Source organism: Clavelina lepadiformis, chromosome 3, assembly GCF_947623445.1.
Source record: "Clavelina lepadiformis chromosome 3, kaClaLepa1.1, whole genome shotgun sequence".
NCBI classification, from domain to species: Eukaryota; Metazoa; Chordata; class Ascidiacea; order Aplousobranchia; family Clavelinidae; genus Clavelina; species Clavelina lepadiformis.
Window position 1 is genome coordinate 222095 of NC_135242.1, and position 23502 is coordinate 245596.

At 38.4% G+C, this 23502-nt stretch overlaps 4 protein-coding genes across 10 annotated transcripts; 2 read left to right on the top strand and 2 right to left on the bottom strand.

The window, feature by feature from the left end:
* The first annotated feature begins 72 nt into the window (after positions 1 to 72).
* Positions 73 to 3987, top strand: LOC143450144 (small ribosomal subunit protein eS7-like). 2 transcript variants are annotated; one of them, XM_076950580.1, is made up of 5 exons: positions 73 to 215; positions 457 to 611; positions 2830 to 3038; positions 3266 to 3416; positions 3880 to 3987. In XM_076950580.1, the coding sequence occupies exons 1-5, from the start codon at positions 107 to 109 to the stop codon at positions 3952 to 3954; spliced, it is 699 nt and encodes a 232-aa protein (XP_076806695.1). In that variant the 5' UTR covers positions 73 to 106; the 3' UTR covers positions 3955 to 3987. The 2 variants fall into 2 exon arrangements, with proteins under 2 accessions (XP_076806695.1, XP_076806696.1); XM_076950581.1 differs by having other exon boundaries at positions 140 to 266.
* A 4075-nt stretch (positions 3988 to 8062) lies between these two features.
* Positions 8063 to 9715, top strand: LOC143448263 (putative U3 small nucleolar RNA-associated protein 11). Its single transcript, XM_076947910.1, has 2 exons — positions 8063 to 8723; positions 9179 to 9715. Exons 1-2 carry the CDS (start codon positions 8502 to 8504, stop codon positions 9623 to 9625), a joined length of 669 nt encoding a protein of 222 aa, XP_076804025.1. The 5' UTR covers positions 8063 to 8501; the 3' UTR covers positions 9626 to 9715.
* Positions 9716 to 9859: 144 nt separating this feature from the next.
* Positions 9860 to 12880, bottom strand: LOC143448262 (caspase-2-like). Its single transcript, XM_076947909.1, has 12 exons — positions 12699 to 12880; positions 12002 to 12178; positions 11858 to 11945; positions 11483 to 11550; positions 11352 to 11417; positions 11151 to 11266; positions 10859 to 11038; positions 10703 to 10796; positions 10493 to 10630; positions 10343 to 10399; positions 10179 to 10283; positions 9860 to 10114 (listed from the first exon to the last, which is right to left on the bottom strand). Exons 1-12 carry the CDS (start codon positions 12721 to 12723, stop codon positions 9894 to 9896), a joined length of 1335 nt encoding a protein of 444 aa, XP_076804024.1. The 5' UTR covers positions 12724 to 12880; the 3' UTR covers positions 9860 to 9893.
* Positions 12881 to 13676: 796 nt separating this feature from the next.
* Positions 13677 to 23267, bottom strand: LOC143448264 (uncharacterized). 6 transcript variants are annotated; one of them, XM_076947912.1, is made up of 17 exons: positions 23137 to 23267; positions 17848 to 18041; positions 17581 to 17763; positions 17340 to 17490; positions 17185 to 17283; positions 17055 to 17119; positions 16779 to 16910; positions 16646 to 16714; positions 16378 to 16518; positions 16183 to 16314; positions 15998 to 16113; positions 15747 to 15926; positions 15591 to 15684; positions 15381 to 15518; positions 15242 to 15298; positions 15075 to 15179; positions 13677 to 15010 (listed from the first exon to the last, which is right to left on the bottom strand). In XM_076947912.1, exons 2-17 carry the CDS (start codon positions 17864 to 17866, stop codon positions 14790 to 14792), a joined length of 1902 nt encoding a protein of 633 aa, XP_076804027.1. In that variant the 5' UTR covers positions 17867 to 18041; positions 23137 to 23267; the 3' UTR covers positions 13677 to 14789. The 6 variants fall into 6 exon arrangements, with proteins under 6 accessions (XP_076804027.1, XP_076804028.1, XP_076804026.1 ...); XM_076947913.1 differs by lacking the exon at positions 23137 to 23267 and adding an exon at positions 22966 to 23106; XM_076947911.1 differs by lacking the exon at positions 23137 to 23267 and adding an exon at positions 20363 to 20502.
* Between the last annotated feature and the right edge of the window lie 235 nt (positions 23268 to 23502).

Consider the following 23502-nt stretch of genomic DNA (forward strand, 5'->3'; position numbering starts at 1 on the left):
CTTATTAGCCTCCGTTTAGTCCAATATCTGATGTTTCTTAAAGGTTTCTTTTTTATTTATAAAACATGTTGTTGATAAATTTATAACATTTTTATGTTGAAATTGCATGACCTCAATTTGTTCGTTTCAAGTATCTGATTTAGAAACCACTAAAGAGCAATGCTGGCAGTCACGTGATATGCAAGTCCTTTTCAGTGTTGCTAAATCAGGGTTAGGTAAGGAAATATTGTGGAGAATATCTTTGTAAATCTAGTTCATCTTTTAAGGTTTGCTGATTGTGTTTTGTGAAAATTAATGCTTGCTTTTTTCCTGGTTTAGTAGCATGTTTATTTCTTAAATTCTTTGCCGAACTTTATGCGAAATTTGTTTAGAACACTTGTAAAAATAAACTTGTTGATTATTGTGAACTTGGCCTACGTAATTGCTCCGGTTCATATTACACGATTTCTTTTGCAGCCACCAAGATGTTTAGTGTCGGGGCCAAGATAATCAAGGCCAACAATGAAAGACCAGACGAGTTTGAGTCGACCATATCTCAAGCCATCCTAGAACTTGAAAACAACAGTGACTTGAAGACGCACTTGCGGGAACTTTACATAACGGCGGCAAAAGTTAGTATCATTCTAAGAACCTTAGCAGTTAATTTTTTGTTTGAAAAGACATTTTACCTTAAAATAAGGGCCAAGTCCAAGGTGAATTTAGCCTTTTATCAATGAGTAGTTGTTAAATAAGAACTGGTAAAAGGATTTGGACTAATATGTAGTAGTTAAGCAGTTACTGCCATAAAAAAGTGGCAAAACATCAAATCATGAGAAGGTTGGCGTTTTTCATTATGTCAGAACCACTAACAATGGAGCTGACTCAAGTATTTGGATCAATTATAAATTGAATATTTCTTGACAGACAATTAAAGAGTAACAGATTTGATCCATACTGGAACGCATGGCACTTTTTAACGAGATCTCGGGAGTGCAGGATGGCTAAAATCGGATATAAAATGAATGTTTTAAGTGTGCAGCCAAACCTTAATCCGGACCACTTTGTTTCGTCATAAAATGTCGGTATAGCGGGGTATCCGGATTATCGGAAAGCGAAAAATCAATCAATCTTGCAAACGCAGCACTATGTTCAAAAAGCTGTGTGCACCTTACTCCAATTTAAAGTATGCGTATGTGTAAGTGTTTAAAAAGTGAAACTGCAACGTTATTAAGCGTAGACAATCGGCTATTGTTTTCGTCAATTAACAAATATATAGGACAATCGTGAATCATTTTCGATTCACTCTTAAAAATCCGTTTTGTTGGTTTTTATTGCTATTTAAATTAGCACATTTGTTCCAAAAATTTTCTGTCACAGTTGGGACAATGAGGTTTCCGGATTAAAGGGTTAAAATGCATCATAGGAAGAAATCTGTTCCCGGCAGTTTTGTGTCGGAGATCGGGGTTTGGATTAACGAGGTTTCACTATATTTTGCAGCCATAGTGGAAAGCATGGCAACTGCACCATCTAGATCAGCGGTTCTTAAACTTTTTTGAGCGCGACCCAAATCTGAGTTTCATGATCACCTCACGACCCAAACCTATGTCGCGACCCATTTTAATGTCCTATAGACCTATATTATATTATATTAACCTATGTCGCGACCCACCTATGTCACTATGTCGCGACCCATTTTCTGACCCTCCGCGACCCATGTTTGGGTCGCGACCCATACTTTAAGAACCCCTGATCTAGATCTTTCAAGAAACAATTGCTGCACCCCAATGTTTTCTATTTATAAGAGCTCACACATTTGTTTAGGCTGGTGTTCAGTGCAGACTGAAAAAATGCACCTAGTACACCATTTTGCACCTGGTGTGCTCAGATTTTTTATGAAAAACTTCCCAAGACCCTCATTCTGTTTATAACGAGGCATTAAGTCCTGTCTTGAAACATCTCGAGGTTGCAATAGCCATTCTTTCTACCATGGGGTATAGTTATAGCATACTTAAGTGTATAACAGGATCAATTGGTGTCAAATAATATTAAATTAGTTGTTGTATTTGTTCTGGTTGATATAAATGTTAACCTACATCACAGACCTGTCCAGTCTTTGTTGTTGGCAGTGGCCTAGTCTCCAGTACCAGTTATTGTGATAAAAACAAGACAGCTAGCAGTTCATGTGCTGTCATCTGTGACATTGCTATGCTGAAGATAAACATTTCCTGCTACAAATCAACTATACCTATAGACATCATCCAAAACGTGTTAGCCAGCCATAGGTGGGCAGTACTGGTACCGTCGCTACTTTTAAAAAAAGTACTGACTTTTTCTTTTCAAGAAATTTCAGTCAGTCCCGGCACTCTGTACTTTTCGTTTGATTAGTTCAAAATTTTAACAAGTTTGTGTTCCAAAATACATGTTAATTAATCCTTAATACCAACTGTAGCATCTGTTGATCTTTTTTAATCTAGAAACGTCAAGTACAATTGTGAACAAATAACATCTCATATGTTTTGACCTGAAGAAACATTTACCGGGGCATAATAATGGCAAAAATTGCATTTGCAGCAGCATCTTTTGAACAACAAGTACCAAACTATTTTTTTAAATAGTTCCTAATCCTTGAACCGTTGGTACATTGTTTGCACCGGCACAGATGCCGACGGTACTTTCAAGTACCGAGTGACAAGTGCACAATGGGTCAAAAAAATCAAAATGTTTGGTCTTGTGTCATAACTTACAGTTGGTTTGAATCATTTGTCACAACCACAAGTGGTTGTAGCTGAATTTTCTTATGCTTATCCTGCTTATCTATCCTGTGGTGAGCTCATCCTATTTATCTTCCAGGAGGTTGACGTTGGAGCGGGGAGGAAAGCAATCATAGTATTTGTTCCTGTTCCTCAACTTCGACAATTCCAGAAAATTCAAGTCCGTCTCGTGAGGGAGTTGGAGAAAAAGTTCAGCGGAAAACACATTATGTTCATCGCTCAACGAAGAATCCTTCCAAAACCAACAAGGAAGAGTCGGTCGGCAAACAAACAGAAGAGACCTCGGAGGTAGGAATTTGACGTATACTTGTTGAAAAATTTAAATATTGCCGTGTTGGTGGTTTTTTTGACTTTTTGATGCTCTTGTTTCAAGTTATTGCTGATAAGAAATAAACTGTTGTCTCTCTTTTTACACCAAACCTTGGACATTTTCCAAGTTTAATTGAGCTGCAGTGGTAACCACGAGGCAGTCTAAAGTGAATTCATGCTCCACATCACGTATTTGTTGTATTTAGTCGAACGTTGACGGCAGTCCACGACAACATCCTTGAGGATTTGGTCTTTCCAGCTGAGATAGTCGGCAAAAGAACAAGAGTCAAACTTGACTGCTCTCGAGTGGTGAAGGTTCACCTCGACAAATCTCAGCAGAACAATGTCGAACACAAGGTAACAATCGATTCTCTGGTTTATCAATGAATCTACTTGAATGTCTCTCGATGTGAGGTGCAATATAATTATGTGTTTGTTGCTGAAACAAGATGCTCGAAACAAAATTATTTCACGCCAGAGCAAGTTTAAACTTGAGTGGTCCCGCTCCCTTCACACTGGGGCTTGTTTCATACAATAAATGCTCGGAAGTCAAGCCAAAAATTATTTAATATTTGCTAAAATAAACTTTCTGCCACTCCCCCCCCCATTTTTAAGTGCAACCTCACATCACACATGGCTTGATATTAGTACGCCGTGGGAAGAATAACTCTTACTGGCTGTGAGTTGCGCTATGTAGAATGTTTTCCTTCACTTGTTTAGTAAATTAAAATGTGGAAACCCTTCAACCATCACCGAGTAGTTGCATTTGCTCCGAGTTGTCAGACGCCTCATCACTTAACATTTCTCTTCTATCTCTTAGACCGACACGTTTTCAGCAGTTTACAAGAAGCTCACCGGCAAAGATGTTCATTTCGAATTTCCAGTGGGAGCGTAAATTGTTGCTTTAAATAAAATAAGCTGATATTCATGGTTTGATTGTTCGAGTTAGTTTTAGGGCTGTGTTATGTCTATGGCAGAGTCTTAATTTTCACCGTTGTTGAGAAAACCTGAGCTGGTTGCGAATCGTTAATTAGCGAATAAAATTGTTAAAATAAACAGCGCACAGCGATATTGGCAACAATTACGCCGTAGCAATGTGAGCTGATTTCGCCAAACTGGCAGACTAGGCCGTTTATTGTTCACCACAACTTGTGCTGAGGTAAATTATACATCTTTTTACTGGTTGGCGGGATTCCCCGCTATCGTTACAAAACAGAACAGTGCACTATGAAGCTTTATTTCAAAGAAATATTTCGCAAACTCAATGACGTCACGGTTGAATTCTGCTCAGTTCGGACAAAGTTAACGGTGGTTTTGATGATGTCATTGGTTGGTTTACCTCAGTCATGAACGTGTCGCTGCATCACTGTTCCCTCCGATATCTTGATCTTTGAACAAACAGTTCATTATTACGTCACTAATTGTGCTACCCAAAGGCTTCTTGAATGTAAATGAGATCTGTGTCAAAGACAGTTGTTTCTTTTGACTAATCTTCACCTCAAGTCCTATCTTTTCAGCTATTTCTTCTTCTTCCTTCAATTTTTCAATCACAATAAAAGCTACTGTCGAGGTGATTATGACGCCACCAACACAGAACAATGAAGCACCAACCAATTGCTCGCCCCTGGAAGTTGAATCGTTGCCTGAAGACTTACAAAAAAATTAACCTAAACCTGGAAGGTTTAGACCAGGCATGCACAACATGCGGCCCACGAGATATTCCGTGATTTCGCTCATTCAGGCATTTTCTCCACGGTTACAGTTACATGATCAACGACTGCGTGCGCTGAACTTCAAGTTGAGGCTGCTCGCTTGCGTGTAAGTCTTCATGGAAACAACGCAGGTGACACGTAACACCAAACTTGGGCTTTCTTCGTCCCAATCTTTCGTCATAATTGAACGTAAGTTGTGACATCAGAATGACTGCCTCATCGGTTGACTAAAGTCAAAACAAGTTTCTTGCACTGATACCAGCAGAAAAATTTATTTTACATAAACAATATTGTTTGCTAATTAAAACCTAGACCAGATAACTCATTCGCGAAAAATTCAAATCATTTCTCCAAAGCAGCATTCGCCTTCTGGTGGTTTGGCTCTGTGACAAAACAATCGATTTCCTTTTTCTCTTCTTAATTCAACGTCCTGACGTCAGCTGGCACTTAATCAATAATTATGACGTGCTGCACGTATAACAATGAACAAAAAAAGTTTTAGATTTTTATGAGAGCCGGTTTATTTAGTGAACAGAGGCCACGTTTGACCCGATGATCTGTGATCTATGATTTCGATCCTGTTCTTGGACCAGCAGCAGGGAGAGTCCCTAGGCAGGGGCTTAAAATAAATTTCATTTACTGACCTATCAGTCAGCATTAGATTATGCATATGACGTCATATTTACCACAGTGCTTTTACGGTGATCGATATAAAAATGGTGAAATACTTTAAAAACTCGATGTTATTGATGAACACAGGTTCTTCCAGCAAACTTTTTACCGACACACGTGTGCAAGTTAAATTTGTAGAAGAAAGAAGAAGAAGTTGGCCTTAGAAGAAATTCTATCGTGTCGCCAGACTGCGATAACTAATTCTTGTAGTCACAGTGATGATATATTCCAAAACGTCATTTTCTTGCAAATATGTCAATCAAACATTTATCGTGGTGTTTCGAGCGAGTTGAATGTCGCTTTTCTGTTATTCGCCATTTTTATTGTGACAAAGAACAAATTTCCATGGGAAAATGTTAAAAAATGGAAAAGCCTTAAACTTGCTCAAAAATATTCAGGGTAATATTCGATGTTGACAACTAGCACGGCTCATTCACTGACAGTTGGAGTCAGGACTCGTTTATAAAATTAGCTCAATCTCTCCATTTGCCTGTTGTCCGAATCAGGTGACCTCCCCCTCATCACAACAAATATCAACGAGAGTTAATATTTCACCGTATGCAGGTCACGCAGCTCATAGTTAAAGACAGGCGGTTAGGTTAGAAGAATTGGCATGCAAAAACTTCAAATTAGTTATTGTAGGTTTCATCAAAGTAATTGTTGCGATGGTGAAGTTATATTAATATTTTTGGATGACATAAAGCTAAGAGCTTTAATTGTTCTTTTTGAACTCCCTTCGTCTATTTAACTTATTGACTCCGTTGCTTATGCTATCACTTACTGTGGACCAACATGGAAGGATGGTACAACAGGATGGATGATGGTACCACTATGGCTTATGCTATCACTTATTGTTTCTTTAAGTCAGAAACAAACATAAAGTACAAATTCTTGTACAGTATTCCGAAATGTACTCGTCTTTAATTAGGCCTACATAAAAACAAATTATGCATTTCGAAAACATAATTTTCAGAAAGAACCTAACCAACATGGAAGGATGGTACAAACTCAAAAATAACCAACGCTAAATCATGTTTAGTAACAACACTGACAGCATCAATGCGATGGATTAGGTCGCTTTGTGCTGCACAATTTGTCAATTCTCGGAGCAATTTGTGACAAGCAAACTCGTAAGTCAGACTCTACAGCAAGTCTGGGCTCCCAAGTCCCAGTCCACTCATCACCGACCCCAGTTTGGGAATCCCCTAGCTACCACACGGACACGTGTCATAGCTTAACTGGACACCTAGGTACAGCCACGTAATACAACAACCGCTTATTTTAAACAACACATTTTTCCTAGCCAGCGAACACACAATCTCTTACTAAAAACGCCAATTATTTAAATTATTACAATTCACTTATAAAATCACCATACAGTATTAGATTTAGATTAGAAGGTACATTTAGGTGAGGCTAAGGTAACTACGTCATAATATTTTAATTAAATTAAAAATTGACAATAAACTGTGAAAGAGCTTTGAACGCACGATTTGAGAAATAGTGGCAACCACAATGAACGCGGTGAATTGGTGCAGCCATTCGCTTATTTTGCCGTGCATTGATGTCTATGAAACAGCGAAAAAGTATATGTGATGTCTGTTGTAGTTTTGCACCATTCATCTCTGTCTTGTTCATGATAAAATTGACTGTACATAATTAATTGACAAACAACCAAAAATGACAAGTGTTGTGCGCAAAAATGCTCAGACGTAGTGGAAGTGCGCAGTTATACGGTAACGTACGCAGTTGACTTTTTCAAAGTTCAAATCATTTGGAAATTGAGTGCTCAGAAGTTCTGTCCAAGTCATTAAATGCAAAATAACGAGGTCTAGTGTACAAGTCCACAATCACAGGATGCCTTTGTATAGACCCCAGTTATTCAAATTGTGACGTCACCAGGTTGTGCACTTGTATACGAGATAACCCACATTAAGTGCCACACTGCAGCCCATGAAAAGTGGTATTGAGTGAACCTACGCTAAACTCTGCAGTCTGGCCGACTAGAAAGTGCGGCAGTTTTCGACAATAAATTGTGCGTGCAAAGACACCGATTTAGGCATAATGTCATGCACTGAAGATGTGGGCTAATTCTTTGTTTATTTATTACAAGTTGTTTTCAAATGACTATAGCTTTTCTTTTTTCGGCATGAAGACAAAAAAGTTTGGCATGCACGTTGATTAACCGCGCTTGACCGCAGAGTTTGGCATCGGTGCACTCACAGCTGCTTTCAAGAGCTTTCGTTCTGCACTTGATGACTTGGACTGAAATTTCGTGCACTCAGTTTTCAATTGATTTAAAGTTTGAATAAGTCAATCTGTGTAATTGTACACCTAAACAATTCAAATTGGTTGGTGAACCCACCCAAGATCTTGCTGAAAACGGTCATGCTCCAGTGCTCTTTAGTCCTGACCTTGTGCGTGTTGGTGCCACACTTCCCACTATAATATGATTTGCCACTTATTTAAATTAAAACTAATCTTCACACTGTGCATTGTAAGAGTCAGGGACATTATTAAGTAACGAATGGGTTGGATGTACCTGGCTTAAGTTGTAGGCCTAGTCGCCTAGATTTTGGGAACAAAATTGACCTTAAAGTTTTGAAAGGTAAAAAAAGGTGATTTGTCACAAAATAAAACAATAGCAAATAGTTGGCAACCATAATAGCAAACATATTCCAAGTTCTGGTGTTGGGATCTCCCTGACTGCAGAGTTTGGCAAGAGCACACCCGAGATTTTTGTAAAACAGCATTGTAGATCAGGGCAGACTGGTGTCTCCAAAGAAAAAAAATAGAAACATTGATTTCTTGCCGGATTGCTGGCATATAGCGCCGCGCTTGCACAAAGGCCGGGCAACCTTTGGCCACAAGTCGCAGTGCACACTGCACACCAGTTGCTTCCTTGCACACCGGAATTTTGCTTCTTTTAATTCTCTGCAATCCGGGGAATCCCCGCATTGGCAAGAAATATTGGGTTTGTGAAAAAACCACCGCAATTACTAATTTTACTAAATACGAAATTTTTGTAAATTGTTCAACTAGAGTCAGTTTGGTGACAATGTCATTTAAGAAAGCGCAAAAGTCTCGGCAAAGGCCTCATCGAGAGAGAGGCCAAATTGCAGAGAGGTCAAGTCTGGGGCTTCTGGAGAAGAAAGTCGATTACAAAAATCGAGCAAAAGTTTTCCATCAAAGACAGAAACAGTTGAAAGTTCTCCGTAAAAAAGCACTGACAAAAAATCCTGATGAATTTTACTTCAAGATGATTCACAAGAAAATGCAGGTTTGTTTTTAATTAATACAATGAATGTTCGAGCCTCACTCCCACAGGTTGAGCTGGAAGTTGCACATTATTTGCAAATATACTTTCATAAACTGTTATTTCCTTTTGACAATTATTCAATGCATCAGAACTCGAACGATTCTAAACTCAAGCCACGCATTTTACATGTATATTATCCCTGGAACGTAATTCAAAACCACTGGTATAACTTTTAAAACTTTCTTAATTACATGTTATGTGTATATTTATTATAAATTAGGGAATTTACCAGATTTTAAGATATGGCGTGAATGCTTGCGTTACTCTAAAAACTGATCAATCAACTTTTTTCCATAAAAAAAATTGCTCAATTTTTGGAAAGTTCTAGTTCTGAGCATCATTTTAAAAACAAAGTAGTTCGGCAAAATTAGCATCTGTCAATCATCACGACAAATAAAAAAATCAATCTTTTCCAGGAAGGGGAGCACTGGATTGATAACCCTCATGTTAATGATGAAGAGAAGATATCATTTGCACAACGTCAGTTGATTGAGACTCAAGACTTGAATTATATCGGGTGGAAGTTGCAGATTGAAAAAAGAAAAATTAAGAAATTAGAAGAGACATTGCAAATAAATGAGAAAAAAAAAGTGAAAAATTCTCATATTTATTTCGTTGACTCGAAAGATCAAATCACAGAGAGAGAAGTCTCAGATACTTTTGAAGTGAATGATGAAAATGAAAAACTTGAAAAGGAGCTCACACAACGGCAGCACCGTGTGTCAGAACTGCAATGTGTTGCTGAAAAAATGCAAATTCAACGGACGATATCAGGTGACAAGTCGAATGAGAGGGAATTGGTGAAGAAAGAAGGCAAGAACAATGCTGCGGTTTACAAATGGAAACCAATGAGGAAAAAATGAAATTGGTGCCCACATGCAGTTAACATAGGATACTTCATGTTAAAGACATGAAGATTTTTTGTGATTTCTAAATAAATTTCGGTGAACAAACTTGAAATGACTTCTTTCTTAACTATAATATAAACCGTGTTAAAGTAGGTAATTGAAGAAATCACTGATTAAGAAACATAATAAACATCTTTTAAATCACAAATATGTAAATTATTTATCATGAGGTGACAATGCCTTGTGTCTGCAAAGTTCGTCAGAAAATGTTTAAACTAAAAGTTCATGGATGTCCCGGAAAGAAATAGAGATTCTTCAAAAGAATATCTCGGATATCGGCCATTTCTTTGCCTTGGTCGTAAATGGGGTTATTTGAGGTTGCAACTCGTTTGCTCAATCCACGTTTAACTTCCTTCAGCATGTCACAAACATGGTCACTCTTTGCCTTCTTTGAGAAGACGTTGGCAATCGCGTTTGTAAACCAGCTTCGAAACGAAAGGTTTCCTACAAACCACGTATTACAAGAATGAATTGACTTTTATGAAGTGTGTTTGAGGTTGAATGGTACCTTGTTGCGTAGCGAATGCAATCAAGACATCCTGACGTGTGGGAGTGTGAATGCTCTTTGTGGCATCCACATGGTCTTCTTTTGGGAGGAAATGCTTTAAACTTTCTATGGATTATACCGAGGCATTAGGATGAAGCTGTCTTATTCAAGATTTGATATTTTACCTTGAAGAGTTATTGCCCTGTCTGGGGGATCATATCTCACTCCTTCATCAACCCCTTCTAAAAATAGCAGCAAACAATAAGTGATAGGTTCAAGCATTCAATGTTATTAAATTTTGTGGAGAGTCAATCTGACCAACATAGACATCTCACCTCCTCGACAAAACTGAAAAAAGAAGAGTTTTGGTTTTCCTCGAAGGTTTCCACATTGATCATTGTCAAAATAGCGAACAACATGTTCAGCAGGAAGATAATTCCCATCGACTCCATAGATCACATCCTTTTCATTCACTGAATATTTTGAAAGAGGTTGTTACAATAAGGCTTTGTGAAGTAATAATAAAAATAACGTCAAACACCCACCTAACCCCCCATGACTCATCACAATTATAATGCACATGTCTGCCTCCTTGTGGAAGTCCTGGCCGGCAAATTCCACCACAATCTCTTCAATTCTCTGAAACGAAACAGAATTTTTCAAGTTTTATTGAATTCGCTTCCAGTTTCTCTTGAGTCCACCTCGGCTGTCTTGTCCCTCTCCACATGAACAATGAATCCGAGTTGTTCAAAGAGACTTTCCATGAGTGAGCAATCAAACTCTCCTCCGACCCGATTATACTCACTTCCCCACGAGCTTGAAAAGTCGATGTTGCTCAGGATCAAGACATGGCCTTTTGTGTCGTGCTTGACCGGGTAAACCTGAACAAGTATTTCAAATACTTATGGATTATATAATGTGGTAAAAAGTAGTGTAATTTTTTAAAAATTTAGTGGCAACTTTGTGAAGAAAACTTTTCCTTGAAAATTTTACCCTGTCAATGTTGGTTTTATGTGTTTCAAAAGATTCGTTCGGTGCCGGCAGTACTTTGAAGTCTTTTAAACTTCCCTCAAAGTTGCAAATTTTTTCCAAATCTAAATTATCAGCAACTGTGAAATAAAACAAAAAATTAGGGGTTTTCACATCCTAGAAGCTTTCATAATTAAGTATTGAAAGTAAGATACGAGAGCTCACCAGTGGAACAACTTTGAGTGTGAACTGACAATTCTTCTACTGCGCCTTCTCTTCTTGTTGAGGTTCCTAGAATTATTTATCAATATATGAAACATAAAACAACTTACCTGACATTTGTGAATAATTTTTACCTGATCCTTCTGATGAAGACTCTTGTGCTATTGCGTTGGGCTCATCTGGTATTTCTTTGTGAGCCATGCTGCAGAGATTAAATCGATTAACTGCTGCCACGTTATTTATTTTAGTTTTCACTTTTAGTAAAGTATGTCGGAATCTTATCGTCGGACTGAGGAATATTTTTATCAGTCTTGCACTCGTCAATGATTTATCACAACCCAAGTTATCGAGCTTGTCTGTAGTTTTGACTTTGCTAAAAATTGGGGTCATAGTTCATTAGGTCCGCTGAACTAGGACAAAAGAATGAACTCGGCAGCGCTAAAGTGTTGTGTGCCTGGTGCCTCCTGGTGGTTAGAAAACAAGTCGTTGAGTGCTGGGGTAATGCCAACCTGCTGGTATCTGGGTCAGTCAAAAAGATCATTGCATTGTAAAAGTCATTGACCAGATTCTTCAACTTGCCAATTGTTTCAGCCGGACCTGTTAGGAGAAGATATTTAGAGTGAAGCTGCACATTGCCACTGCACACATCTCACCTTGTCTCATGTTCCACTTGAGCAACATTTGATATTTTTGTTCTTCGACGTGGTCTTTGTTGTCATGTATGATGTCATCAATCAAATTTTCTTCAAGTATAAGTTTTGTTCGAACAAAACGAAGCCAATCTTTGTTATCCACTTTGGAAATTACCTCATAAAAAAAATTCCCTCTTCCTGTAATAGATATTACAAGAATTTGTTGACGTTTGATCATATTCATTTGGCATAATTCACACCATTTATGGGTAATTTATTAATTCACAATTTAAACTTAATTTTGATTTACAGAAATTACAACCAGGCACTTATGTCAAGTTATTAAACATGCAAAGCTCAGTTTTGGTAAGATTTTAAATTTCTTGTTGGCAATTTTTCACCATGGACTGTGGTGGAAAAACACATTATGCTGATCGTGATTACAACAGAATATGGTGACAGCTCACAAAGAAATTTGTGAAACACCGCCAATGATATGTGTGATAATTTGAAGTAAAAATTTCATTGAACCATTAAAGATAACACACATAGCTCGAAATGTTTTTGTGTCTTGTTGGTGTTTTACTCATCTTTTTCTAGACAGACTGTCACTGCAAGAAATTGAGACATGAGCTGATATAATCCAATTTCCATGTTTTATTGAAATATTCTCATCAGTTGCCGCCAGAGTTTGGATAATCCTCAATCTTGTGCTTACCTTCAAACGGGCTTGCCATTTTCATCAATTCTGTTTGTCTTTAGCTTCCACAGACAAATATCTTCACTTTTGATTCTTGCTTTTAAGTATCTTTAAAACTTATGGTGGTACTTATAACTACTGCAATCTCAGTCATATATTTTCAGCAGATTAAAGTGAAGATTTCACTGCATTAAATAAAGGTTTTATGTGAGCTGGTCGGCCAGTTAACTGACATATTTGCAACATTTCAGGAATTGGTCACTGTTTTTCTCCAAAGATAGATAAAGTTTGTTTCAATTCAAAAAACAGTTGATATTATTTTCTGGGTTAATACTATCACAGAGACATTGCAAGAGCTCAAAAGTTTTTGTCTGATTTTCACACAAAGTAATGCAGTAACAACCATTTCAAACTATTCTGCAGGAACATTGTTAAATATATTTGACAAGATTAACTCCCCTGCAGCAACTGACTCAACACTTCATACAGATTCACCTGACCTCAACATCACTGCAACAAAAATAAGCCAAGAAGAGATGTAATGTTGAGGTAGCTATGATAAATGCAAGGCGTCTGTAACAGTGTAGTCTTAGCAGGAAATGAATGCTTTGTCTGTTATAATTAATTCCCCGCGTTGCTGATGTTGCTAACTAATTATGAATCATAACCAACTTATGTTGACATCATAAAGGTTTTCCTCACACTTTGTCTATGGTTTGCATTGTAGGGTAGTTACGTGCCATTCCATGTGCATCGAGTTTAAAATTAACTTCTGTCCCACAATCCAGCCTGTTGAGATTTGTCTTGTTACTCAGAAAGAACGTTGACATCTCATTGCTTATTGTGAGGCAACAGACGCAGTGGTGGCAACACTGGGCGACGCCATTTTGAGGATTAATATTGCGGAAAGATGTTTAGCAAGGACAATACTGACAGTCATTGAAAATAACTTGAACCGGCAAATACCCAAGGAAAGTCATTTACTGGAACATCATATAAAGCTTTGAACAATGCATTTATTTGTTTCAATGTTTCTAAAACAACTAAGTTAATTGAAGGACACAATGATCATAATAATTAATTTCAAGCAGAAAAATTGTGGTTCACGATAGCAAAATTTGCACCACAATTTGCTGTGCAGTTTACATAGTTCACCGCGAACCACAAAAAGATTGAATTTCCTTCAGGCTAAAGAGCTACAAGACCAGGCCATAAGCTGAAAGCACCACTTCATTTAAGTTACCTTGTAACATCAAGAGAGCAATACGATGTGAAATATGAAATATGCATGTGAAATATTCCAACAATGAATTTTGATAATTAGCTTTGAGCGTGTTACAAAAACATTTTATTTCTCATTCATGCAAAAGACACAAGTAAGCTATCAATTGTGAAACTTTTATATCATTGATGAAAGTAACAGTGACAAAGAAAATTAGAAATTAACTTTGATAAAAAGAAATTATTGATAAAAGAATACCACCAACGAATAAGTGCATATGGCCAAGACTCAAAAGTTATCGTTTATACATATAAGCCAGGGGTGGCCAAACTGCGGCTCTTTAATGAATTAGCATTGTTGAATTAGACATGCATTTTCCTGGTCTAGACGAGTTGTTTGATCAGATTACGAAACAATGCGTTGTATCATATGTAGTAACAATGGACTCATTGTTAGTAATAATCAAATTACACTGTACACATCATTGTACAGAAGTTTGCTAACTTGTACACTGTAGTTAAGTAAACTGTCAGATTGAAGCTGTACGTCAGGGCTGACCTAGTTTTAAGTCTTGGTTACGGTTATACTAATAAATGCAAAAAGAGTTGGTGAAGCCCAAGTGGAGACTCATAGTAGCACCACGCAGCATTAATGTTAATCAATAGCTACACTTCGTTGTGAGTGAATAAATTCGTGATTTTTATTGTGTTTGTGTTGTGGCTCTTTTAAAACTGGAATTTGTTATATGCGGCTCGAGCATGAAGCAGGTCTGGCCACCCCTGATATAGAGCATTGAGTAGAAAGCTGTCAAAAAATGAAACTTATTCTGGTGAAACTTCAGTTTTCGTTGAAAAATCTGTTGTTGGAAATATGTTGGCGCTATTCATTCAAGGATGGCCGGGAAAAAAGTAGATGTTCTTGAGGAGAATGTCCCGGACATCGGCCATCACCTTGCCTTGGTTGGTGGCTGGATGGTCTGTGTTTGCAACTCGTTTGCTCAATCCACGTTTAACTTCCTTCAGCATGTCACAAACATGGTCACTCTTTGCCTTCTTTGAGAAGACGTTGGCAATCGCGTTTGTAAACCAGCTTCGAAACGAAAGGTTTCCTACAAACCACATATTACAAGAATAAATTGACTTTTATGAAGTGCATTGAAGGTTGAATGGTACCTTGTTGCGTAGCGAACGCAATCAAGACATCCTGACGTGTGGGAGTGCGAATGCTCTTTGTGGCATCCGTGGAGTCATGCTTTGGCAGGAGACGATTTAAACTTTCTACGGAATATATCGAGGCATTAGTTCGAGGCATCGACGAGTTTCAGTAAATTAAACCTTACCCTCAGGAGAAAATGCTTTGTCTGGGAGATCATATTCCACCCCCATATCAACTTCTCCTGCAAACCAAGAGTGATAATTTTCAAAGCATAATTGAAACAAATCACCGCACAAAAAATCTGACCAACATAGACATCTCACTTCCTCGACAAAATTGAAAAAAGAAGAGTTTTGGTTTTCCTCGAAGGTTTCCACATTGATCATTGTCAAAATAGCGAACAACATGTTCAGCAGGAAGATAATTCCCATCGACTCCATAGATCACGTCCTTTTCATTCACTGAATATTTTGAAAGAGGTTGTTACAATAAGGCTTTGTGAAGTAATAATAAAAATAACGTCAAACACCCACCTAACCCCCCATGACTCATCACAATTATAATGCACATGTCTGCCTCCTTGTGGAAGTCCTGGCCGGCAAATTCCACCACAATATCGTCCATTCTCTGAAACGAAACAGATTTTTTCAAGTTTTATTGAATTCGCTTCCAGTTTCTCTTAAGCCCACCTCGGCTGTCTTGTCCCTCTCCACATGAACAATGAATCCGAGTTGTTCAAAGAGACTTTCCATGAGTGAGCAATCAAACTCTCCTCCGACCCGATTATACTCACTTCCCCACGAGCTTGAAAAGTCGATGTTGCTCAGGATCAAGACATGACCTTTTGTGTCGTGCTTGACCGGGTAAACCTTAACAAAAAATTCAAAACACGTAAATACTTAGTTATGAACTCTACAAAGAACGGGTTAGGACATTTTACCCTGTCAATGTTGGTTTTATGTTTTTTATAAGATTCGTTCGGTGCCGGCAATACTTTGAAGTCTTTTAAACTTCCCTCAAAGTTGCAAATATTTTCCAAATCTGAATCAACAGTATCTATGAAATAACATCATATGTTAAGTGCCAGGTGATGACTTCAAGGGAAACATGAAGAAATAATCTCACCGCCACCATTTCCCTGTTTCAAGCTGAATGTTTCTTTTGGGTTTGTCTCAATATTTCCTATGGCTGGGCCACTTGTCACAATTGTCATATTTTCTATGTTGAACACTTGGCCACCACTCCTGAGCACACTGCCTGCAAGAGGACATCATAACGGAATGTGGCACAGTGATCATGATGTATGTGTTTAAGACCTACCAGCACTTGGCTGCTGCGTCTGCTGTGATGCCTGGTCATGTGAGGATGGTGTTAAAGGCTGCTCCGTACACATTGAACCTGATTTCAAATTTCTAAGCTTTTGCAATTGCTGGACAATCCCTTCCCCTTCAGCACCTGCTACTGTGATGTCATACAGAGGGTTAGTGACAGAAATCACAGTAAACACAACATTGCACATAACATTGCTTCATTTTCGTCATCAACCAAAAGATAATGCCATTTACTGAAATGACAAACAGAATCATACCATAAATTCCACTTTGTACAAGTTGTTCAGAGGATGGCTCATTAAAGGATTCTTGGCTCTCCGTTCTCTCTAAAATTACAAAAAGGCATTAAAGAAATAAACAGAGGATAGCAGGGAAATATGCCTTAAATACCGGATGAAATTTCCTGCATCATTTCTGCATCAGCTCTGTCCGGGTCAAATGAGTGACGGTATGTGTCAATTTCCCTGCAAAGATCTTGCCGTCCAATCACTTCCATGTTACCCCGAAGAACACTGAATTTGTCTGATAGATAAATAAACATTTCGAGTTATGTAGAATTTTCCAGGTACTCCATACCTTTACAACAGGGCAGACTCGATAAACATTTATAAGCTACGGCAATTATTTCGAGCATTAAAACCTTCAAATCCGCTTAAGGAAGCTCACCTGAAGATCCCCACAGATTGTGTTCATCCAGATAAAACAATAACTCGGAACCTCGATGAAAAGTTCTGCGATCACAAACAGTTATCACTTAACTTCAAGGGGATTCAACTTGTAAGTAAAATACAATCACCTGTCGGAACAACGATAAAAAGAAGCCAAATCTTGGACGTCCTCATTGGTCAATCCTCTCGAGATCTTCAAAATTAGCTGCTTGTATCGAATGTTTTCACTAAAAAAGCAAATTATTACCAAGAGAAACAATACGGTCCACGCGGGCAAACTCACCGTGGTTGGACCGATGAGTCGGGAGAGGTCGGGAGTGGATTAGTGGGGACAGCCCCGGACCTGCCATCCTGCTCAGAAGCAACAGTTTGCTGAGATGTGCCACAGAAATCGTTCACCATCGACTGCAAGTTCTCTATGGTTGCATTAAAACCTACAAAATTCAACAGGTATTGAGAGGTAAGATCATCAAAGTGAGCTGGTGCACGATTCCGTTGCAAAAAAAACTTTCATTCCAACCGACCCTTCCTCTGTTCCCACTTTAGCAGCATCTGGTACTTCTGCTCTCCAATATCAAGCTGGTAGTTGTACTTGATGTCGTCGATATCACTCGGTGCCAGTCCGAGCTTAAGTCGTGCAAATTGATTCCAGTCTTTGTTGTCCAACTTCCGGATTGTTGCGTAATACTCCTCTGCCCTGGTTGTGCCTTCACACAAATGTTGAAGATTTCATCAAACAAAGTCCAACGTGAGTTGTTTACAAAAGCACTTATCACTGTGCAATGCTTTACCTCCGCCCCGAGTTGGCATGGCAACTGCTGTCTGCAGTCAGTTTAGTGCGTTGTTAAAAATCTTTGTCCACGGCGGTTCAATCCACAGGAAAGCGTGGGCTTGACACAGCTCATTGAACACTGAGCTTCCCCGTTTAGACAAGACTTTCCAGATTAGTCAGAAATAATTCCACTTTACTCTGTTGGAAATTCCTCTGAAAACACCAACATATTTGAAGGCATTAGAATGCTGCTTCAAAATCTAATTATTTTAACTTCAGGAGAGATGAAATTGCTTTGCAATACCAAAGTGTCGCAATAGACTTATTTATTCAACGAAATTACAGCCACGTTTCAAACTTTAGTCTCTGCTTTAGCTCTTTTTATCAAACAAAATGACCTCAGTCTTAATAAACCAGAGTTTGAAAATGGGCAGGATTTTTATGACTTTTGACATGACTTCATAACTATTCAGGCATAAATTTGTTGTGTTTCCTACATCACACTTAACCAACAAAACATGATTTTTTGTTCGCTTCTATTTGTTGCCGATCCATTAATTATTGTTTCCTGTGGCTATCAGTTTTGAACTTCCTAAACCAAGAAATGATGACTTCTTTATTTTTCTTCTATCATATTCTGATATTATGGCTAAATGATTCAATTCGAAATTTGTTCATTGGCGCTTGAAATAGGGACTGAAGGAAGGTCCAACACATGTCAGTTATTTACAATTAATACAAAAATGTGTCTGTTTGTGCGCTTGTTGAGTTGATTACAACGCTATGGTGCATCCAATTAGCTGCTTTTAAGCAGTGAATTTTACTGCAGATTCAAAGAGGCTTCTAACAAAGGTCTTGTTGGCAAAGATAGGAAGCGGCAGAGTTAGCAGCTAGGTCTATAAAAACATGTCTTTATGAAAAACGCACGGTTGAACATTGCTTTACAAATTAGTTTCAGATCGACATCTTATAGCTTTCAAGGTAACTGGTGTGTTATAACATGTGAGCATAATTTTTAGCCTCAGACGGGGAAAGTTTTTGCCTGACTTAAACCCGGCAATGATTTATCGCCGCTCAAGTCCACAGTATGTCTAAAGATGCCACGCTAAACTACACCAGCATACCATCTTATATGTTACAACATAATTGCATTGTTGCCATCTTGCATGTTTTAAGCCCTAAAGGCTTTGTCACTTTTTCCAGTTTATAGTTCAGGAGCATGTTCTTTCTGGTGTTATAGACAAACTATACCACTGGTGGCCATGATGGAAAGTGTAGCATTAGAATGCACGAGATTTAACAACGTCCACGCCGAATATTTGACTCATCACACCTAAATTACATCTTCGCGTGCACGATTTATCATTAAAAACCGTCGTACTCCCTCAGTCAGTGGTGAAAAATATGCCATACAATATAGTTCATGTTTTATAACATTAGTTTCAAACAATCCTACTACTAGCATTGAATTAGTTAATGGGTCAAATGGGGACACTTATTACCGATGCACAACATGAAATTTCAAAACATCAACGAAACGTCAGCATTGAGAGTCGACATTTCTTTATTAGTTTTAAACAGCCCTATAGCATTGAAATCGAACCATGTAAGCATCAGCCCTATTTTGGTCATCAGCTATTTTTAATTCTATGATTGTAAACACAAACCTAGTATAGTCCAAATGAAAAGTGTAGCAGTTTTTTGACAAGAAATCATACGTGGAAGGCGCAATTTCTGGCGTAATGGCATGCACTGAAGGCTTAATTCTTTGTTTATTTATTATAAATTGGCTTTCAAACATCAAGCTTTTGTTTGTTTATTATTATATATTTGGCAAATATAGAAAAGTTTGGCGTGCACGTTAAAGAATGTGGTGCGTGTAGATGCCACACTTTCCACTCTGGTGGAAATAGTGACCTGTGACCACACAACTTTGTTAATTCTCTTTATGATACCATGTTAATTTCATGTCTATGAATGATCGTAAGGATTTTTCTTCCAAAAATTCGGCTCAATTTTCTGTTTGTTAAATGTAAAAAGGAGTTTAGGGCTAGTGCATCTAAGTGCACAACAAAATAACGTCACAATGTAAGTAGCTGGGGTTTAGGGTATACAAATGCATCCCGTGGTTGTGTACTTATATACTAGACCAGTGGTGGGCAAACTGCGGGTCGCCGGCATGTTTTTTGTGGCTCTTCTAGTCGAATCGTAAAATTCCAAAAAAATTGTAAAGGCTACCAAGAGTACCGTTTATGAAACTTTTTCTTTTCTTTATTTAGGCCAGCATTTCGTTTATGACGTAACACTAGACATAGAATCCGAAGTGTTAGTTAACACCAAGCCAACGCAATTTCATTGCTAAGACAGTAAGCTTTAGCTCAGTTTAGTCTACTTAAATACACTGCAAAACGAAAACGATGACATCTAATGCTAGCAAAAAAACAAAATGTGAAGATGAAAACAGAGGTTTTAATCTAGAGTGGGAAGAAAACTATGCGTTTCGTATTTATTATTGTTGAACTTGCATTATTTACCGTTTTGGAATTGAAATAATTTTGAGGCTCTGTGGTACTTGTATTTTCTGCAAATGGCTCTTCCATTGAATACATTTGCCCACCCCTGTACTAGACCCTAAAATTTTGGCATACATGTTGAAGTTTATGAACCTCATGCGAGCAGGTGCCAGACTTTCCACTATGACCTAACAAACGGTTAGCATCGTAATTGACTATATTGTAACTACACACAGCAAATGATAAAAAAACGATACAATTAGCCTGATAAACTAAACTCCAAGATTAAAAAGGAATCGAGAAAAAATTGATGGAAAAAAGAATTTTTCTGGTGAAATACAGTCGAATCCGCTTAATTCGGACACTTTGGTTCCGCTCACTTTTGGCCGAATTAAGCGGAGAAACGGCTTTGTCCGAATTAAGCGGAAAATCAATTGTTCGCTTCATGGTCATGCGTAAAGGCAGACAACGCAATTAAAATACTGTTGTGTTGCGTAATAAATGAATTGCAGCTGCGCTATACTGCAGTAATTGGCACTGATCGCATAAAACGCACAAGAGTTATACCTTCAGGTTAGTTGTATTGCTTACAGTATTTCGATACCAAACGATTCAACAAATACTGTGTATTACTGTGTAGCACACACATATAGGGTTACAATAGTACAGCAATTCTTCAAATATAGTACTAAGCCATACAGAAAAGGCTGAAACGGTATTTTTACTTGATAAAAGTACACCACAAAAAAGTTGGAATTAAAAGCAAAAAGCTTTTAGCCGGGCAGAAAATCATTTATGGAAAAGCTAACAACGCTAACTGAAGGCTAAATCCACAAAACACAATGCTTCGGTGGGCCCGTACATTTGCGCTACGGCCGTGGCTGAAAGAAGGCGTCAAGTGAAGTTTGAATAACTGACGATGCCGCATTTGCTTCAACAGCAGTAGCCAAAAAGTCTACATGCTCCCAAGTTCTTTCTTTCATTCCTTGTTGGAGCACGTAACTCTGCAGCATGTTGATAGCGTTCCTTGCTTCCTTGTGCTTAACTAGGGGTGGAGGAAGCTCATCAAAGTCATCCAAGTCTTCCTCTGCTTCACTAGCTTCATCTGTTTGCCGCTGCTTCGTTACAATTGCCTCGGTTAATTCTAAATCGTTATGTTCCTCCGCAGAAATGACATCATCATCACAAGCCTGATCACATCACAAGTCATTGTTTGACAAAGACGTAGCTTCATTGTGATCAGGCGCATTGTCTTTTACAAAGCCAGCATGGCGCCAGCAGTTCGCCACTATCTGTTGTGTCACACCACGCCAGCTCTTTGCAACAAACTGTATAGCATCTAATACAGAAATTTTGCGACTGAAGTCAATTGCTGATGAGCTTGAAGACAGATTGTCATCATCGATTAAAGACAACATTAACTTTACCAACTCTGCGCGGTAGCGTGTCTTCAGGTTTTTGATGATGCCTTGATCCATTGGCTGCAACACTGATGTAGTGTTGGGTGGCAGAAAAACAAGTTCAATATTTTTTGGAACAAATTTTGGCGGGTTTGGGTGTGCAGGGCAATTGTCTACTAACAAGCAAATCTTTGGCTTGCCTTCAAGCTGACGGTCCCACTCTTTCAACCAGTCTTCAAACAAAATGGAAGTCATCCAAGCCTTTGAATTTGCTTTGTAGGTGACAGGCAGATTTGTTATATCCAAGCCTTTGAAACATCTTGGACGTTGGGATTTTCCCAGCACCAGGAGCTTTTTTTTGTCACTGCCATCCATGTTAGCGCACACCATAATGGTTAGACGTTCCATTGCTTTCTTGGAACCTTGCAGTTTTTCTTTGGCATAGCACAACGAGCCATCAGGAACAGCACGATAGAATAAACCTGTTTCATCAGCATTGTACACACGATCGGTGGTGTACTCTTCTAAAATCCTTTTCATCTCAGTTTGCCCCCATTCTCCAGCACCTTGCTTATCTGCACTTGCTGCCTCACCATGAGTTTTCTTCCAAACAATTCCCCTTCTTTCTTTCCACCTGGAAAGCCAACCTTCGCTAGCACTGTAGCCTTCAATTCCAAGCATGTTTGCAAACTCCTCAGCCTTTGCTCGAATTAGCTTTCCAGTAAGTGGCTGACCTTTCAATCGCATTGCATCAAACCACTCATTAACAGCTGACTCTACGTTCGCTTCTTTGCCGATTCTAAGCCGCTTCCTCTTTAAACCTCGTCCACGAAGCATAGCCTCCTCATGTTGTTCACGCAGTTTTGCCTCATTTTTCTGCCAATCTTGCAAAGTACTTTTTGATATCCCCACCAACGCAGCTAACTGCCGAACTGTCAAGGAAGCGTCTTTATTTTTTTCTTTCTTTACTTTAGTGAGCAATCTCACTTTTTCTGCTAAACTTTTCTGTACCATTCTGTTATTACCATTCTACGCAACTCTACCAAAGTAAAAGCGACTATGAAGCCTGCACGGCCTAATATGAGTTCATTGTCGATTGTTACCGCATGAATCGTGATTGTTTCACCATAATCACTCATAATGCAATTCCATCTTGTGTTAAAACGAACAAAGTACTGTTTATTGTGTCATAAGACTCATAACCTAACGATAGGAATTGCGAACCTGTGTCCGAATTAAGCGGAGAATTGTCCGAATTAACGGGAGTTTTTTTACGTTCAATTTTTACTTTTGTTCCGTTCCTGAGCATTTTGGCCGAATAAAGCGGTTGTCCGGGTTATCCGGTGTCCGAATTAAGCGGATTCGTCTGTAATTGAAAGCCTTAAACCAGCTTACTTTCCTTGCAGTGGCAACTGCAGGCGAACCCAGATGTCGAACCGGAACCTTTAAACCGTTTTGAGCAAATTGCTTTGAGGGCCAATAAAATTTTTTATTTAACCTGAGGGATGCAATTCACACTAAAAGGTTGAAAAGATAACACAATAAGAACGAAATGTTTTACATGAGTTAAATACAATAGACTCTTTCCGAATTACTGTCTTGGTGGCAAAATGTTTTCGATCGCCAACACTTAACAATGGAATTTGTCGATGCACTTTAATTCTTTTTTAAAAGGAAAGCGTCCTGGGCATTGGACTGTGAAGATTTCGCTCAGGTAAGTTGCAAATGAATTCATTCAAAAAATTTGAAAATATTTTGCCT

Coding starts and splice junctions, on each gene's coding strand:
- LOC143448264 (XM_076947912.1), bottom strand. Junction 16,911..17,054: donor CAATCTGTGGGGATCTTCAG/GTGAGCTTCCTT, acceptor TTTATCTATCAG/ACAAATTCAGTGTTCTTCGG. Junction 16,114..16,182: donor GAAACAGGGAAATGGTGGCG/GTGAGATTATTT, acceptor GTTATTTCATAG/ATACTGTTGATTCAGATTTG.
- LOC143448263 (XM_076947910.1), top strand. CDS start 8,502: ATGTCATTTAAGAAAGCGCAAAAGTCTCGGCAAAGGCCTCATCGAGAG. Junction 8,724..9,178: donor TGATTCACAAGAAAATGCAG/GTTTGTTTTTAA, acceptor AATCTTTTCCAG/GAAGGGGAGCACTGGATTGA.
- LOC143448262 (XM_076947909.1), bottom strand. CDS start 12,723: ATGAAAATGGCAAGCCCGTTTGAAG. Junction 12,179..12,698: donor AATGGCAAGCCCGTTTGAAG/GTAAGCACAAGA, acceptor TATCTATTACAG/GAAGAGGGAATTTTTTTTAT. Junction 10,284..10,342: donor CAGGGCAATAACTCTTCAAG/GTAAAATATCAA, acceptor TATAATCCATAG/AAAGTTTAAAGCATTTCCTC.
- LOC143450144 (XM_076950580.1), top strand. CDS start 107: ATGACCTCAATTTGTTCGTTTCAAGTATCTGATTTAGAAACCACTAAA. Junction 216..456: donor TGTTGCTAAATCAGGGTTAG/GTAAGGAAATAT, acceptor TTTCTTTTGCAG/CCACCAAGATGTTTAGTGTC. Junction 3,417..3,879: donor AGAACAATGTCGAACACAAG/GTAACAATCGAT, acceptor TCTATCTCTTAG/ACCGACACGTTTTCAGCAGT.